The sequence below is a fragment of the Neophocaena asiaeorientalis genome, unplaced genomic scaffold, assembly GCF_003031525.2.
Source record: "Neophocaena asiaeorientalis asiaeorientalis breed wild unplaced genomic scaffold, Neophocaena_asiaeorientalis_V1.1 scaffold59, whole genome shotgun sequence".
NCBI lineage: Eukaryota > Metazoa > Chordata > Mammalia > Artiodactyla > Phocoenidae > Neophocaena > Neophocaena asiaeorientalis.
This window is the reverse complement of record NW_020174268.1, coordinates 15,665,850-15,685,389: the sequence shown is the minus strand read 5'-3', so window position 1 is coordinate 15,685,389 and position 19,540 is coordinate 15,665,850. Positions and strand designations below refer to the sequence as shown.

At 41.2% G+C, this 19,540-nt stretch overlaps 1 protein-coding gene across 4 annotated transcripts in view; it reads left to right on the top strand.

The window, feature by feature from the left end:
- The window catches only part of FRY (FRY microtubule binding protein), a 323,296-nt gene that overhangs the window by 105,051 nt on the left and 198,705 nt on the right, over positions 1-19,540 (top strand). For all 4 annotated transcript variants that reach the window (XM_024755579.1, XM_024755578.1, XM_024755577.1 and 1 more), the window contains one exon: positions 15,299-15,498. In XM_024755579.1, the coding sequence (XP_024611347.1) occupies positions 15,379-15,498 (120 nt within the window). In that variant the 5' untranslated portion in view covers positions 15,299-15,378. The remainder of the gene's footprint in view (positions 1-15,298; positions 15,499-19,540) is intronic.

The following is a 19,540-nucleotide window of genomic DNA, read 5'->3' as shown; positions in this document are numbered from 1 at the left end:
AATCAAAAACTAACCAGACTATAAAGGATTTCAGTTATTCAGTTAGTTCATGGACAAATTATAGAGTTTCTATTGTATACCCTGCACTGGAAGTCCTTCTCTCACTCCAGATGTTGCAAGCATATCTTGTGTTATCATATGTATTGATAATGTATATGCATAACATCTATATTATACATATGTATATGTAGATTATTGCATACATATATATGTGTGTATATTTTATAGTAGAATGCGTATTGTAATGTATATTATACTGATGTGCATGTATTTTTTTTGCACAGTAACATGCTTTAATTAAATTAATTTATTTATGTATTTAATTGGGGTATACTTGTTTTACAATGCTGTGTTAGTTCCTACTGTACAGCAAAGTGATGTAGAGTTCCCTGTGCTATATAGCAGGTTCTCATTAGTTATCTATTTCATACATATTAGTGTATGTATGTCAATCCCAATCTCCCAATTCATCCCACCCCCTGTATGTATATTGTTTTATGATATATATCATATTAACAAAGACATATATAGGACCGGACTCCTCTTCAAGTCCCCTCACCTGCCGCCCTGCATCATGTAGTCTCCAAGGGTATCCTGAAGGGAACAGCTAAAACTTTGGTTCGTGACCTTTAATGTCAAGAAAGGGCAGTGCCTGGCCCTGCTTTCTGGTGGCCGTCCCTGCACATCCAGCCTGCCCTGTCTTCATTGTCACTTCAGGTTGGGTCCCTGTGTCACGCGCCCACTCATGCAGCTGCAGAAACTTCTCTTACCCTTGATTCTGGCTTACATACGGTTCTAATAAAGTAGTTCAAGAAGCTGGGTCTGTCCTTGAGGGTGGACCTGAGGCTACCGCCTAGACAGCAGCCTACAAATGACTGCTGTTCCTGCAGCCTCTAGAGCCTTCTTGGCCATGCCCCACAGTGGGAAACACATTTTGCGTTATGACCCAGAGCACACACACACATACATATCTGTGGGCACAGAGACTGGAAACAAAAGTATCATGAAACAGTGCTTCGCCTCACTATGCAGGGTGTCATCGCTCTGCTGTTTTTTCTTCTACACTTTTCTATTTCATTGCAGTCATGCTGGTCAGCACCCACTCGGTTGGTTTCATGATTGAGTAACAGGTCCCAACCTGCACTTGACAAGCTCTGTTGTAAAGATTTCATAAGCCAGGCCTCCTCAACACACCATTAGTCAACTTCTCCACCGAAATGACGTGCTGTCGTCCTTGATATAACATTCTCCTCCTGGGCATCTTGGTGCTTTATTTGTCAGTGTCCTGTTAGGTGGCAGAAAGAGCTCTCCCAGTAGACTTGCTGTGAGTCTTGGGTTGAATATCAAGGTGCTAGGCTGGAGACAGTTCATGACCTTATATACCTTAATGCTTCCTTCCTCCTTAATGCAAGAACTATTTACTGAGTACTGGCTATTAAGCTGGAAAGTGAGGATACAAGAGGACTTACACAAATTCTTTGCCCTTGCTGTACTTAAGTGTAGTAGAGGAGACAGATAGAAAACAAGTACAAAATATATCACTAAATATCAAGAGGTGGCCGGCACTCTGCAGGAGGGCAAAGCTGGGTAAAGGGGATGGAAGCTGTCAGTAAGAGGAAGTGCCAAGGAGTGTCTGGCCAGAAGAGCCTCTAATAAAACCAGAAGGAAGTGAGCAAGTGAGCCACCATGAGGCATCCTTTCGCCCCAGTTTGCTCTCATTCTCTTCTGCCTTGAAGGCTTCTCTGACTGTATCTATCATCAGTAATTTCTAGGTCTCAGTGTCACCACCCCAGACGGTCCTGCCCTGACCCCATAGTCACAGATATGTCCACCCTGTCTGTCTGTCTCTCTCGTAGGATTTTTCTTCATTGGAGTATAGTTGATTTACAGTGTTTCAGGTATACAGCAAAATGATTCTGTTATATATATGTATGTTCTTTTTCAGAGTCTTTTCCATTATAGGTTATTACAAGATATTGAATAGAGTTCCCTTTGCTATACAGTAGGTCCTTGTTGTTTATCTATTTTATGTACAGTAGTGTGTATCTGTTAATCCCAAGCTTGTAATTTATCCCTCCCCTGCCCCCCTTTCTCCTTTGGTAACCATAAGTTTGTTTTCTATGTCTCTGAGTCTTTTCCCCTTTTTCTCTCTTCAGCAGCCCTCAGAGCACTTCGATTTGTGATTCTCTTTCTGGGTGTGTTTATTATGTAATGCCTATCTCCCCCACATACCCCACGTACCATCAGCTGTATGAGGACAGGAGTCGTACGTGCCTTCCCCCGCCCCTGCAGCTGGCACACTGCTTGGAGCAGAGTGGGCTTTTAGTAAATAGTCGATGACCGAATCAATGAACAAATTAATGAATGCTCTCCTAAATTCATGTGCTCGTCCATTGGCTCATCAGCCTGACACTGCCTCGTGGCATCGTGTGACTGAATGTACTAAATTTTAAAAATCTTTCAAATTGTCACTTTAAATTTATCTTTGTATTCTCCACTGAACTTTGCAGAGCACCTTATCCGTATTAAGGACTCATTTATAGCAAATTGACTAACTGATTGCATTCATAGTATTTTCAGACAGAAATATTTCTGAAATATCATAAGTATGAAAAAGGACACCTAGGGGAATGACATCCCACCTGTATTCACCCTTGCTGTGTGTTGTAAGTGTAAACGCTCCAAGATACACACCATTCACTCCAACACAGTTAATGTGAAAGGATGTAGCTGGACTTGAAATCTTAGTGAACATTCTAACTTACGTGATCAAACCTAGATTATAGATGGTGTTCAGTTTTCTTAGATAATAATTTATTTTTTGAATTGAGGTTCTAAGGTAGCATTCCTTCATTATTGCCCGCTATAAGGCAATAATGGAAACTTTTTACAAATGAGCCTTATCTTTTAAAAATGTTCTATTACGAAAAATTTTCAAACAAACACAAAAGGAGAAAGGATAGTACATTATACAACACATCTCCATCACTCAGATTTAACAGTTATCGGGATTTAATCATGTTTACTTCATGTACACCGTTTTTCTCGTAAGTATTTTGAATCAAATATGGGCATCATTTCATTGAATTCTATATAATCGGTATACAGTCTAGAAAATATAGGTATTTTCTAACCTACCCACAGTGCCGTTATCATTCCTAACAAAGTTAACCATGATTCTTTGATATTGCCTAATATCCAGTTCATATGCAAATTGCTTTGATTGTCATTTTTAAAATGTCCTCCGGCAGTTGGTTTGCTCAAGTCAAGATTCACAGAAGGTCCGCACATTGTATTTGGTTGCTCTGTCTCCTAAGTCTCCTTTAATCACATACTATTTTTATCTCTTCCATTGATTGGTAGACACTATTGCACTTTTCTTGTAAAATGGACCCAATTCTGGATTATTTCTTTTGCTTCCTTAGGGTGACATTTAACTTGATCCTACATCCCCATTGTTATAGTACATTATACAACACATCTCCATCACTCAGATTTAACAGTTATCGGGATTTAATCATGTTTACTTCATGTACACCGTTTTTCTCGTAAGTATTTTGAATCAAATATGGGCATCATTTCATTGAATTCTATATAATCGGTATACAGTCTAGAAAATATAGGTATTTTCTAACCTACCCACAGTGCCGTTATCATTCCTAACAAAGTTAACCATGATTCTTTGATATTGCCTAATATCCAGTTCGTATGCAAATTGCTTTGATTGTCATTTTTAAAATGTCCTCTTATAAAATGGACCCAATTCTGGATTATTTCTTTTGCTTCCTTAGGGTGACATTTAACTTGATCCTACATCCCCATTGTTTCTTGTAAATGGATATTAGCTCTGCTGTTTTGAAAACTTGATGAGGATGGACATATAGGGCAAGATACAATTCCCTCTCTGCCCTGCTGCTCTGTTCTAGTGTTAGGAGACTGGGAACCCCTCTGCTATTCCCAGGAATACCTCGCCAACAGTTTTCAGTGCTTGGGGGCAGAAGAACTCTGACCAGTATCCTGCCACAGGGGGGGAATTTTGAGAAAGCTTCTAGAGTCAGTATTCTAAAAAAGTTTCTCCAACGCCTTAACCATTATAACATCTCACCAGGGAAACACATCTTGCATGACTTTCTTATTGGAAAATCGTGATGTGACAGGATTTCAGATCATCTCTGTAAGATGTAGGACCTTCCTTTCTGCTCTGATGGGCCCCATACAGGTTCCCACTTTCATTGTTTTTCTCAGAATTGGTGCAGTGGTCTTTAATTTGTGTTGTCCCTCAAACAGCCCTTTTTTTTTTAGCCCATCCTACACAACAATATCGATCAACATTCCTCCCAGAAACCTGCTAGCTCCAAATAGAATCCAAACTCGTTGACTTGTCATCCAAGACCTTAATTCTAATAATAAGAATTAAAAACCTACATTTTTTTCAAGAGTCAAAGATTTTTATTAGGATGATGAAAAAACTGTAAAGTACTGAATACTTTTAAATGATATAAAAAGTGGGTAAGGCACTGAATATTTATTACTGACATGATATAATGGCAAAGAAAAAAGACTAGAGAAGAGGAAGTTGTCATTTGGATAGAAAATTCCCCTTATTGCCTCCCCATTAAAAAATTATGCACAAGGGCTTTCCTAGTGGCACAGTGGTTAAGAATCTGCCTGCCAGTGCAGGGGACACAGGTTCAAGCCTTAGGCCGGGAAGAATCCCACATGCCGTGGAGCAACTAAGCCCGTGTACCACAACTACTGAGCCTGCGCTCTAGAGCCTGCGAGCCACAACTACTGAAGCCTGTGTGCCTGTAGCCCATTCCCTGCAACAAGAGAAGCCACCGCAGTGAGAAGCCCGTGCACCTCAATGAAGAGTGCCGCAACTAGAGAAAGCCCGCACACAGCAATGAAGACCCAACGCAGCCAAAAATAAATAAATAAATAAATAAATAAAAATTATGCACAGGAGGAGGTCAAGATGGTGGAGTAGGAGGTTGAGGAACTCACCTCCCTCAGTGATCTCATCAATAGTACGTCTACACGTGGAACAGCTCCCACTGCAAACCAACTGGAGACTTGGAGAAAGACAAAAACCCACATTTTTATAGGACTTAGGAGTTTAAGTTTTTCACATATATACTTGTTCAGTGATTTCATTCACACAAAGGCTGTGTACTGTGGAATCAGATGGGTGTATTTCCATTAAGTAAGCACAATTGTTTAATTATGCCAGGCATTGTACTCAGTGCTTGAGATAAAGACAGATGTGGTCCTGTTCTTGAGAATTTCTCAGTTCCTTGGTGAAGACAGAGTCTGTGCATGTGTGCTGTGATGGGGATGTGTGGTGGGTGGGTGAGGGAGGACAGGACAAGGAGAGACCCTTAGCAGATGCCTCCAGGCACCTGCCATGCTGAGCCCTCGCCTGGGTTGTGCCTTTCTCATCTCTACCTGTCAGAGTCCTACCTGTCCTTTAAGCCTTGGGTCAGATGCCATCTATTCCACAAAGTCTGGCGAATCAGTGGCCTGGAACAGAGTTGATGCCTCTGTCCTTCTAGGTCTATTACAGGGTTTTGTGAAAGGCAGACTCTCAGCACCTAATGTTTTTGAAAAAATGTTGACACGAGTCCTGAATTTACAGCTAGGCATGAAGCCAGGTTTCCTCTTATGTCTACCTGGAGTGTAGGGAGTTGCCAGTCTCAGAAAGGTGGGTGGGAACCAGAGCAGAAATGGAGGTAGAACTGGAAGGGTCAGGAGTATTCGTCAAGGTTTCCTCTAGAGAGAAGACAGACAATGGAATCTCACTGGTTTATATTAATTCCAGGGAAGGCAAGTGTTGATTACTAAGTGTTTGAATAAGTGATGTTTTAAATGGTGTCAGTGCATTTTTTGTTTGTTTGTTTGTTTTTGCGGTACGCAGGCCTCTCACTGTTGTGGCCTCTCCCGTTGCGGAGCGCAGGCTCAGCAGCCATGGCTCATGGGCCCAGCCGCTCCGCAGCATGTGGGATTTTCCCGGACCGGGGCACGAACCCGTGTCCCCTGCATCGGCAGGCGGACTCTCAACCACTGCGCCACCAGGGAAGCCCGTCAGTGCATATTTTTATACAGTCATAGAATACTGGAGCTAGAAAGGACAACTAGGCCTGGCCTCTTTAAGAAGGACAGATAAGGAGAGCAAAGACCAGTTGCTGCAGGTTCTTCTCCCAGGGACACACACAGCTGTGCTGGGACTCAGACCTTGGACTCTCCATTCAGTGCTCTTCCTCTGTTTTGCCTACAAAGCATTAACTTAGTTGGAGTTCATGAAGCATATCAGTTTTGCTATAGGCAAAAGGAATGAAAAACACTTCTAAGAAACACAATGTAGAAACAAAATGAAAAAAAAATAGTAATGATAATAAAAACTTGCATTTTCAAAAAAAAAAAAAAAACAAAAACACTTCTATCAACTGGATTAATTGGTCCCCTTTGCCTTCCTCAGAGATCTCAGTATATGGTCCCCAGGCCAGCAGCATTGGCATAACCTGGGAACTGGTTAGAAATGCAAATTATCGAGCTCCACCCCAGAGCCCCTGAATCAGGTAGGGCCCAGCCTTCCAGGAGAATCTGACGTGCAGAGTTTCTGAGCACCCCTGATTCACATCAAAAGGTAGCAAATCTTTTTCAAAGCTAACATAAAAGAATGCAAGGCCTTGTCCAATGTATCATCGATTTTAAATTAAGGAATTTCAAATTAATGAGACTTTACTGCATAAAATGAGCCATAAGAGGAAGACAGTAGAAAGGAGAAAATATAAGAAAGAGAAGAGGATGGCCAGTGAGGGCCACATGAATGAGAGCCACTTGTCAGTTCTGTTCGGGAGAAGACAGAAGTTGAAGTTGAGGATTATCCCGCCTCTAGCAGGTTATTCTGTCTCCTTTTGGTGAGAATGGACCTTGAAATGTCAATGTAACCTCATCTTCCTTTGCTCACAGATCTTGGCATACGTTCTCTCAGGCTCTGATGACAGTACTTACTTGGAAGATCAGGGGAAAGTCCATGTAATTACATCTTAGCAGATGACAGATGTTTATAAAGGAAATCACTCAAGTGTTACTGTCATTTCTCTAAGATAAAATACTGGAAGGTAAAGGAAGAGAGAAAACAGGGCAGTGACTTGATGCTTACTGTCTCTTTACTGAACTTTTTCACTCTCTCCAAGGTGTTCAGTCTTTGGGAGACCAAAGACAAAAACGGTTTTGAGAGGCAGCAGATTGAAGTCAACACAGAGAACTGTGCCTTCAAGTTCACTTGCTTCTTCTTAGGATAACAACCAGTTAAAGGTTATATCATCATGAAAGAATAGTCTCTAGACCTTTCTAAGGTGTGTCATTAATCAGATTTCATATATTTATTTGGGTCCTCAATTCTTTTTTTTTTTAAGATTTTTTTGATGTGGACCATTTTTTAAAGTCTTTATTGAATTTGTTACAATACTGCTCCTGTTTTATGTTTTCATTTTTTGGCCGCGAGGCACGTGAGATCTTAGCTTCCCGACCAGGGATCAAACCCGCACCCCCTGCGTTGGAAGGCAAAGTCTTAACCGGTGGACTGCCAGGGAAGTGTCGGGTCTTCAATTCTTGATTCTTTTTTGTACTCCTAGCCTTTCTTAGCCTCCTCTAATGCCTACAAGATGCATTCAAGGTGAAGAAGACATACAACTTGGCATGGGGTTGTATGAGTCTGGAGGTTGTATGAGTCTGTCTAGAAAATAACCATCTATACTAATCCACAGGAAGCCTCATTCTCCAAATTACAACATTTATATTTTATCTTGTCATCCCTTGAAGTCCCCAAACTAGTTTATACCAGGGGAAAAAGCCTTGTGGGTGGGTAAAGGGACTTACATTATTTAGTCTTCATCGCAAGCAACTGCTCTGTTTTAAGACAGGGTGATACAGGAAGCTCACAAGGAATGCTGTCAGGTAAACATGGGTTCAGATCCTGAGTCAACCACTCTGTGACCTTGGGCAAATCATGTAACCTCTTTGAACCTACATGGTCTTATCTGTAAAAGGGAGATTGTTTGACCTTCTAGGATTATTTTTGAGGATTAAAGATATTAATTGTCCTAGAGATATCTTGTGAACCCTGAAACTTGAAGGAACACAATTTGAGAACTATAGAATTGAGAGCTAAATAGTGTAAGAGAAAGCAGGAATATATTTAATCAACAAACATTTCACATTATTAGAACTTTATGGAAATTAATTAAGCAGAACTTAACATGTCATTGAATATATTTCTCTTCCAAGGCAAAAATTTCTGAGTATTTTTGCCTAGTAGTCTTTTATTGACCTACTTTGAAATATATACTATTATTTAGGAATCTTCTATCCCTTAAATATTTTTCTGTTGCTCAAGCTAATTGTTTCTTCTTATCCCAATATCTTTCACTTCTCCTTTTTATTTATTTATTTTTGGCTGCATTGGGTCTTCGTTGCTGTGTGCGGGCTTTCTCTAGTTGCGGCAAGTGGGGGGCTACTCTTTGTTGTGGCGCGTGGGCTTCTCATTGCAGTGGCTTCTCTTGTTGCAGAACACAGGGTCTAGGCACACGGGCTTCAGTAGTTGTGGCACACGGGCTCAGCAGTTGTGACTCGTGGGCTCTAGAGCGAGGCTCAGTAGTTGTGGCGCACGGGCTTAGTTGCTCCGTGGCATGTGAGATCTTCCCAGCCCAGGGCTCGAACCCATGTTCCCTGCATTGGCAAGTGGATTCTTAACCACTGTGCCACCAGGGAAGCCCTCCACTTCTTAATAATACTCTTCAGAGGAAAATAAATCATCTGATCATAGTTGGAGGGTTTTTTTCTTTTCGTCCTAATTTACTTTCCATGACCTTCAGGGTTTCTGGTCATTTTGAGTACTTGCAGTCCCTTTAAAATGCCATTTCTTAAGCACTCTCATAAATGCATTAGTGGACAATTTATTATTGGTCTATACACAGTGTGACACTTTCTCACAGTAGCTGCGTCATCCTTGGTTTATGTTTTATGCAATGTTCCTGTAATTCCAGTAAACAAAATAAGTCTATTACAGGAAAGGAGGGATTGAGGGGGGGACGTATGGCCCTAAAGAAGGACCCAGTTCTTGGTTACAAAAGGGGTTTGCTCTCCAAACCTCTAAAATGAGCGAGGCACCGAGAGCTGGCAGAAAGAATAACGTATATCCAACTGTGAACAAAGAAATCTAATCAGTTTACTCCTATTTTGAAAGATAAGGTTACTTAGATCTCTAGAAAGTAAAGTTGTTTAAATAGACCTTCATTTCTAGGAGGAGTACCTACTTTGAACAGTTACTACATACTATCTCAGGACACTTAAAAAAAAAAAAAAAGTAAACCATTTTCTTTTTCAAATGCTCACGGTGTGGTTCCAGTAATGGAAACATCAGAAAAAGCACTGAGTGTTTTGAAAAGCTGGCTCGTTGCTTGTCTGTCTTTGTAAGCTGCTGAAGAGCTGGCAGAGATGTCCCCCTTTCTGAGTCCTGTACTTTGTGAAGGAGGTGAAGAAGCCGTGTGTCTGGTCAGCATTTTGATTCATGCCCTTCACAGGCTGGTTAAAATTCTCATTTCCAATCCAACTGACACAGATACAGGCAGGCCGTAGGGATGGATCAGAAAAGCAGACCCTGCCTGAGCCAGGTGCTCTGGGTTTTCTGGACACCAAGAATGCACGTGTCTTTCATCCCTCTCCACACAGTTGTAGACTGTAACATCTAAGCACCTTTGGGCGGATAGACAAGAGCAGGTTCCTCTATTTGCTCACTCAATTTAATTTTCCCTTTGTCTTTTAGAACGTATTGCAATCTAACACATTGTGTGTGTGTGTGTGTGTGTGTGTGTGTGTGTGTATACACACACATGAAATTGCTGATTATATGACCCTGCCTCAGTAAACTGTAAACTCCATGAGGGCAGGACCCATCTGTTCACTGCTGTCTTCCCAGTGCCTAGAACAGAGCCTGAAGCCTCAGCCCTCATTCATTAAATATTGGTTGAAGTGAATGGGTGAAAGAATGAATGGATGGTAGGCTATAATGAGCGATGGTGTTAACGTGTCTGAAAACCTAACTGAGAAAAAGTTTTCTCTCCTGTAACATAGATCGCCACTTCTAGCCTCTGGGGCACTTACACAAGGAAACTCGTTACAGCCTCTCCTTTCCTAAGTGTGGCAATAAAAATGTAGCTGCACCATGAGTTTTGGGGCTGTTTGTGCTGGTGTTGCAGTTAGGAGGTTAGGAATTCGTGGAAGTGTGGGTAACTCAGGGAGATTGTGCTGAAGACCGCAGCCAGCTAAGAGCAGTCAGGCTAAAAATTAAGATATTAGTTGATGAAATTAGGGGGAAAAAGAGTCACCCTCAAAAGATCATCACTTGCGGTCAGAAATAGATCTAATAAAGAGGTAACGAATGGGCCGCAAAAGCCTAAAACAGACTTCTAACAGATTAAGGAATGGAGCCTGCTGGATAGAAGAAGTAGACACCCAGTAAAAGGGGGAAAACACCTCCTGAAACCATCCAGCAGAACCAACTGAAACAGAATTTAGAATGAAAGTAATAAGATAGCATCAACAAAACCCATTTAAGACCGAGGAAGAATTAGAACATGTTTCATCCGAGATTAAAATGTAAATGGGAAAATATAAGCAAAGCAAATTTCCAAAGATTCAATAGTTAGAGGCCTGATTAATATCTGAAAGTGATGCTCTTTCTTCAACCCCACCTCAGCTCCCCACCCGCCCCTAGGAACACTGGTTTCAGTGACTTTCTAGGGACATTGAGCTGTTGTGTGAAAATAGGAAGATGAGATGAAGAAGAAAAGGAGAGCGGATAAAGGCAGATGGAGTTGAAGCTTAAAAATCCATCACATACAGGAAATTTAAATGAGAAAAGTGTTTACTCCAAGTTAAATTGTCCCTTCCACTTGTCTTTAGGTGGGAAGAGGAGATAATGACCTGTCAGGATCCTTTTATCCTAAGGGATCCGTATTTCCAGAGGTCCCATGTTAAGAGGATGCTGACCATCCAGAGCAGCTGGGTGGACTGTGGCAGGGCCCAGTGGAGGGCAGGGCCTAGACCCAGCCAGTGGAGGAGAGGGTAGTGACCGGACCCTAAAGTGTAGACTGGCTTGCTTGCTCGGCTGGATAGAAAGCAGGGAAAGCAGTGGAGAGGAATAGACTCAAACTGTAGGGTTGTCCCTCAGTGCCCACGGGGGATTGCTTCCAGGAGCCCTGCAGATTCCAAAATCCATGGATGCTCAAGTCCCTTATATAAAATGGTGTAGTATTTACATATAACCCATGCACATCCTCCCGTATATTTTGGTTCATCTCTAGATTACTTATAATACCTAATATGATGTAAATGCTATGTAAGTAGTTGTAAGTACAATCAATGTAAATACTGTGTAAATAGTCGCCAGCTCGTGGCAAATTCAAGTCTTGCTTTTTGGAACTTTCTGGAATTTTTTTTTTTTTTTTTTAATCATTTTCCATCCAGGGTTGGTTGAATCCACAAATGCGGAAGCAGAGGAGACAGAGGCCAGACTGTAACCGCCTGCATTTGCAGAGCTGGAAAATGGGGTCTTAGTGTGGCAGTTACTGAGCTGGTGGTTGGTTTATATGTTTCGATGAAAAAGAAGTTTTAGTTAAAAATCAGACCTAGCAAGAAATAGATTTAATTTTTGAGAGCAAAGTTTACCCCTTCATATACCAAAACTTTTTTAGTGTTTTCCTTTTGAAATGGAAACCTTTTGCAAATTTATATCGTTCTTTTTCCTCACCTTCTCAAACGCAGGACTAGATGTTGAACTTATTCTAACCTTTCCACGGGACTCAGGGTTATCATCGTGAACGCTAATCATGATAGCCTGCAGAATGGAGATATCCTTGCCCCCAGTGTCATGTTCTGTGGCCCTGTACTAAATGGCTTCAGGCAACTGCATTTTTAAGTTCTGGTGGCTTTTGGGAGTTGTGCCTTTTCTTCTTCTGCTGTTACTGCATCTACCCACAGATGTTGTACCTTTCCCTTATAATTTTCTGTTTCCAGACTATGATGAACTTAGAAACTAGACAGTTGATCTTAATTATGTGTAGATTAAGGGCAAGCAAGTGCTGAGGGAGGAGATAACGATTTTTTTCCAATGGTAGTGATCTAATGTTTAGTGTGAGCTATGACTAAATTTCGAGTACCAGGAACATGTATTTTCTGCTTCTCAACTATATTTGGTAACAATACATAATTTGAGTCACTGAAAGGTGCCATGAAAATTATCCTAACAAAAAGCTAGAATTTGTTATGAATTATGGTGGGAATGAAGAGGGGTTTCTAAAACTTGGGAGTGGGTCTGGTTCAAGGACACTTACCCATTAACTCTCAGGGCATCTCCATCTGCCCAGCTGGTCTGTTTGCAGCCAGAATGATGGGCACCCTCTCCCTGAGTCGCTTTCAGCTCTGACACGGGGCTCCGCTGGACTTGTATAGTTCCAGCTCGCTAAGGCTGTGCACACAGACTTTTGTCCTCATGAGGATGTCTGGGCTTTGAAGTGTTGGCAGATACCATTTTTTTATGATAGCGGTGAATTGGTCCTTTGGCCTTTTAGATGGAAGGGTTGTCTGGGAGACATTCTGATATCTGCATTTCAGCTCTTCTGGTTGAAAATGCAGCTCTGCAGTAGGAACATTCTCTCACTATGGTTAGGACTTTTAAGCCCCAGAGCCTTATGATCATGGATCTGGTCTTGCAGTTGTATCCCATCAACCTGATTATTGCTGTCTTCTAGAAATGGATTAAGTCCTGTGGAAAACTAAAGGGAATAAAAAGTCCTCCACTTAGACTTCTTCGGTTTCTGTTTCAGTCTCAGTCCTACGGCACAGTGCCCTTGATACATTAGAATGATATCTCGTGGAGATCGCACGTCCTTCTTAGGTTGGACCTGGGAGGCTTCCTACTTCCACCAGGTTCTTGCACTTAGGGTGGGAGGTAAGGCAGAGGAATGGACTTCATTTGCATCACCTGATTTTGAATATGCCCTTTAGAATTAATAGTGCCTTTCAGTAAGCCACTCACTAATGACTCTTCACTGCAAATGTTTCACCCTGCTCCTTTCCAACTGTGACCACTGATGCTTCTCATAGTCTTCCCTCCTTACGAATCACGTCAAGGCATACAGAAATAAAGTTAGATGTCATTTATTGATTTAAAGGGATTTATTAAGTATTACCTGTGCGAAGAACTCTGTATTAGATCTGGGAGGTTACAGTCTTGTGCGGGGACACAGAAAAGTATATGGTTCAGTTACAGAGCCAACCCTCAGCAGAACTGTGTGGCTAATGGATAACGATTTCACTTGTCAGCCATCTCTGGAGCCTTCCTTAGGTCATGCAGGATGTACAAGGCCAAAGCGCGAGAGTTAAACGTTTAAACCTTGTCAAACAGACTGACCAGTGAGGGTGGGCCTGGTGGAGTAGCTTTCATGGAGATGAGGGTGAGAGTGGTTCTGAAAGGCCAGGAGGATTAGACGAGCAGAGAAGAGCGGAGAGCAGCAGCGGAGGGACAGCAGGAAGGCGCAGGTGAGAACGGTCCACACCTGGGTCAGCGGGGCCATCAGCACGACTTGGGTACATTCAGAAGCAGGCCATGTGTTTGAAGCAGGATGAGGAGAATTGAGAGCCGTTAACATTTTGAGCAGAGATGTGTTCGAATTAAGCTGAAGGAAGACTCGTTTGGTATGTGAAACGAGTGAAATTAAGCCAACAGTGGGGCTGCTGTAGTAATCTAGCCATAGGTTTCCAAAGGCCTAGACTAGGATGGAGCTAGTGAGAATGGAGAAATGAGAAAACGGAATCGTATACAACCGATTTTATTTTATTTTTATAACTTGAGAGGCCATATTCTTAAAGTTTAGTGGTAGTTGAGATATGGGAAGACCCTCCAGATGTAAGGGAGTCCCCAGCTGTATGGCAGGTTAAATGAAGTAGAGAGGAGGGGATGTTAGGAAAGAGTAAGAAAGATGACAGAGAATCTACATGACGTGAGGACACGCTGGTAATTCCATAAAATTAATACAATTAATAAAATTTTTGCTTGGCTTCCTCAGAATTTAGCTTGAGATGGAAAGAAGTTTAAGAGAAGGCTTGAATTTATTTGTAGTTTTGAGAAAAGAGTGTTCAGCTTTCATGGAGAACTTTTTCCCTCCTTTATTATCGATGACATACCCCCATTCTCTTGACAGCCAAACCAATGTCCAACCTGGAAATCTGCTTTTGTTTTTCTTCACTCCTCTCCTTAATCTCTGTATCCAGTCACGCACACTATCTAGTTTTCCTTCTAAAAGTCTACTTTATCATCGTCCTCTCCTCAGCATACCTAATGCCTGTCACCTGAGCTCACCTACTCTCATATTTCTTTCATTGAATATTGTTAACTGACCATCTTACAGGTACTTAGGTGGAAGGGGCTAGTCCTTGTTAGAATTCAACATGTCAAAGGGTAGCCAAAAGTAGGGAGACGTGAAATTTTCATTTATGAATAAAAAAATCTTTTTCTGTAACTGTCAAAGCAGTGGTCCGTCTGCTGCATCCTGAAAGGAGGCCACTGACTGGAGATTCTGATAATGGCCTCTGTTCAGGATCTAATCCAAGTAGGGAATCTGCACATTTTATAAAGGGTGGGGAGGGGCATCCCGACTTGAACCGAAGGATGGTGAGAGGGAAAAGAACCCACATCTTGGATGGTATAGATGGCACTGCTTGAGCCTTTTATCTTTCAAGAGGGGCATCCCTTTCAGGAGCAAGAGCCAGCTGGGCTTCTGAAAATTGTTCTTGGAAACTTCTGGAAGGGACGACACCAGAGTCTTTTCCATTATTAGAATGAATCACAGAAGACAGAATGCCCCTGGTTATCAGGAAAACCAGGACAAGGAATCACTTGTTTTCCCCTGTGCATTTTCTTAGTCTGTTTCCCTGGAACGTAATAAAGAAGCTAAAAACATCCTAAATGTTTTAGGATTTCTCAGCTGTATTATGTCTTGGCAACACGATTTACCTAAAGCAATGTGGTAACCAGAAGTATTTCAAGATAAATATGGCATAACACACACTTATTTAATCAAAATAGTTAAATCCTAACACCGTAAGGCCAGGTCATGATATTGACTACAGCATTCTTCATGTGATTCATATCCTTATATTTATGGTTTAACATAGCCAATCTGAATATTGATGATGTTATTTTCAGCCAGTAAGAATATCCATTCTGTTTTTTCAGCTTCTCCAGTTGGCAACGGTTATATCAAGCCTCCAGTTCCACCCGTATCTGGCACACAGAAGGAGAAAGGGCCACCAACCATGTTACCCATCAGTGTGGACCCAGACAGCAAACCTGGAGAATATGTCCTCAAGAGTTTATTTGTCAACTTCACCACTCAGGCTGAGCGCAAGATTCGAATCATTATGGCAGAACCCCTGGTGAGTATACACAGGAGACTTGCATCTTTTTAAATTCATCTTGACACTGAATATAGATTTTACAGCTCTAAGAAAGGATGGATGGCTCTCCCCCTAGTTTCCAAATGTTTGATACCATAGGTAATTTTTAAAAGATAATAGTTCAATTTGCTGATTTAAGACAAAAATTGTGGATGCAGGACTTCAAAACAATCCTTAGCCAGTATAGTTCAGCACGCTTCACCACTGCATTTAGGACAAATCAGCCTAATTTAACGTTATTAATCATAGAAAAATTGTGTTCATAGCCTCTGCTGTGTCATATACTTTAGTCAAAATCTTTTGTCCTATTTTTAAAGTAAAAGAAAAAAAAAAATATCGTCATTCTTCAAGGGCTGGCCTGAGCTCCCAGTCTGAGAACATATGGTCTCAGTGACATCTTATCCGAGGAAATGTTTTGGTGAGTCATTCAGAAATACCACTCTGTTATCTGAAAATTGGAAGACCGGAAATTCTTGACTCAGTTACCTTTAGGTCCATTCTTAGGTAGATAATGCCCTTCAACGTCAGTAGTCAGTATCTTTCTTTGCAAATGATTCTGCTGCAAAATAAGGCTTGTGGCTTCAGTCTTATGTTCATTACTTCAACAAGGGCTCTAAGGACAGTGTGCTAAATCTCCAAAGGACAGTCAGAAAGGAAGAAAGTCCAAATGGAAGATTCAGATTACTTGTTTTCTGACCTTGGTAGGCCACACACAATAAGAGAAAGGAAAGGAATTCAGAGTGACGCAGCTCTTTGTATGAAGCTTGGCTTTGTACCTCCTGTGAGGAGACTGGGACAGGAGAAGAGGTCTGGGGTTGGCTTTAAGGCAGGGGTCCCCAACCCCCGGGGCTGCAGAGCTGTCTTGTTAGGAACCAGGCCGCACAGCAGGGGGTGAGCAGCGGGTGAGCCAGTGAAGCTTCCTCTGTGGCTCCCTCCCCATTGCTCGCATTACCGCCTGAACCATCCCCTGCCCCCCATTTCTGTGGAAAAACTGTCTTCTATGAAACGAGTCCCTGGTGCCAAAAAGGTTGGGGACTGCTGCTTTAAGGCATCATAGCTTAAAATAATTGAATGTAATATTAAGCCCACTGCCCAAGTCCCAAAAAAATACGTAACGGGGGATATTCAACATCATCTGTTAAAAATAACCTTTATAAGAATCACAATTTAAGGTTTGGGAATCAAAATTCAAGAATATTTAAGTGTATGGTTGCCCGAAAGTTACAAACTTTGCATTTTAACGTTTTTATTAGATCAGTGAATACTAACTTCCTATTAAGGAAAATGTTTTCTTGGTTTTACAGTTTAAATCATTTATAATAAATGAAACCTTAGTACTGTACCTTTTCCCCATTCACCCATTTTTTTGTGTTTTTAGTACTCTTGCTACTAATAATAGCTAATACTTCTGGAGCATTTACTACGTGCCAAGCACTGTGCTTAACTTATGTCCTTTAATCTTCACGATGACCTTAGGTAGGTAGTATTTATATCCCTGTTTATAGATGGGAAAAGCTGGCACAGAGAGGGGAGAGTAATTGCCCAAGGTCACACAGCATTGATTTGAATTCAAGCTCGTTCTCTTCAGAGCCCACCTCGGAACCATTCTACACTCTACTGCCAGTCATTTTCATGGAAAGATACCTTCTTTCACTTTTTTAAACAAGCCAATACAGGGCTCCCCATAACCTGAGTCCAAAACTCACGTGCCCAAATTCCCATTGCTCCAAACAGTCCCGATCCCTGGGACCCTCTGAGCTCCTTGAGAGGTGCCGAGGCAGCCCAGGCCCCCTCCCCCTGCCAGTGCGGGTCGGGAGCCACCTGGGTTCCAGAGATCATGGGGGGAGTTAAGGAGGAGAGAGTGGGAAGGCACAAAAAAGAATCGTTTCACTCCTTGACAGTGGAACAGTGCCAAAGTAGCAGGCCAGGGCTCTCTGAAATTGTGTATTATGGTGGATTTTCCCAAGAAACTGGGAAGTTGTACAGTAGTTGAAAGAGGTGCTGAGAAGGCTAGATCCTGAGCCATCCCTGTTTCCAAAATAATCGTTTAGATACTGTTACTTAAGAATTTATGAAGTAAAATAGTTTAGGTTTAACTTTTTCATCTTTATTTTACTCGGTTTGGCACGTGTTTGCATGACATTTCTCTTCCTGGAGTAAACATCATGTCTGAAAAAGTAACATGTACCACAGCTTTCTTTTAATTAGAGGTAGCCATTTTTATTCCTTTCTATGAGACAAAAGTCCCCAAACAAGAAAAATGGAAAAGGAAAAGTGCAAGTCCTCTTCATCAGCAAATTTTCATTGTGTGCCCAGGGTGAGAGAGTTTGTTAGATGCTGATGGCCAAGTAGATGGACATTGTGTTTTTAGCTGAAGAAATGTATTCAATCAATTTTCAGTATCGTTGCTTTTTATAAAAAGAGACTATTTACTCCCCTTGTATTTTTTGGCAGAGCTTCTGTGCCATTTCCATTTCTTGTCTGCTGAGAAGCGCTTAGTAATTTTTGCCCTTGTATTTGCTTACTTATGGGACAATAAATGTGAGTAGATTCTGTGGCTTGTTACCTGATTCTAATGTAAATGTGCACTTGGCATTTGTTCTGTAGCCATAGCGAGAAGAGGTGTTATTTTTGGTGCATGTGTAGTACATTTAAAGGGAACTCCAAATAAATGTGCCCTACTATTTCTTTTGCTGAGGTTGGCTTTATTTAGAAAGATGTTGAATCTTTTAAAAACCTCGATTTATGTGGGCTTGTATCATATCACAAAGTTGTATTCTGTTATCTCTAATATAATTAAAACCTGTATGGAATAGCAAAGGTAATTTTTAAAAATTTTGTAGTATAGATTTATTATCTATGGGGCTACTCAGGAATCTGTATTTTTCAGTTTTATTTAAAAATGAGTCCTTCAGAATTCCACATCAGTTAGACTGTGTGGGATCAATTATATACAATATTAAATGAAAGTTCTATTTACGAATTACCAGTATCCAAATACGTAACTTAAATGGGGAAGAAAGGACAGGAACAAAAATGTTCTACCAAAATAAAATATTAGATATTTTTCTTGTTAAACATCTTTCACTGGTTCAGCAGTATTGTTCTTTGTATCCAAAAGATGCTCAGATCATATTCATTAATATTTATGGATAAGTCAATAATTTTATTCTATTTTTGTTGCTTCATGGGGTCATTTGATAGCATTTGCTCTTGGCTGGTACCGTTATTTCACCTTTCCCAAGTGAAGTGTTTTAAACAAGGTAAATTGGGTCATCTGTATCTTTTTTATATTTTTATTTCAAAACAGAAAAAGTACAGAAAACAATGTAACAGATGCTTTCCCTCTTGCCTCCTACTCCTTTCTTCTGGTTTAAATTTTCTTTTTCCCAAAGTATATCTTCTTGTAGTTCTTTAAGTAACAGTCAGTGGGTGGGAAATCACTCAGTCTTGTTTATCTTGGATGCCCATATTTTCCCCTCAATTTTATCAGTGATAGTTCAGCTAGGAATAGAATTCTAGTTTGACATTTATTCTCCTTCTAGACTTTTGACAATATATTTCACCATGTTGCCTCAAGCATTGCTGTTGAAGAGTCTGGTTGATTTGCTATTTGTGGATTATTTACTTTTTTCTCTGTTTGCTTTTATGGTTTTTTGCTTTGTGTATAGTGTTCTGCAGTTTCACTACATTGTGTGCTTAGTTGTGGGTTTATTTATTTTTTATATATATATTTTTTAAATTTTATTTTTGGCTGCACACAGGCTTTTCTCTAGTTGAGGCGAGCGGGGGCTACCCTTCGTTGCAATGAGCGGTCTTCTCATTGCAGTGGTTTCTCTTGTTGCAGAGCACAGGCTCTAGGCGCACAGGCTCAGTCGTTGTGGCACACGGGCTTAGTTGCTCCGTGGCATGTGAGATCTTCCCGGACCAGGGCTCGAACCCGTGTCCCCTGCATTGGCAGGCGGATTCTTAACCACTGCACCACCAGGGAAGACCCTGGATTTATTTTTACTTTCTTGTT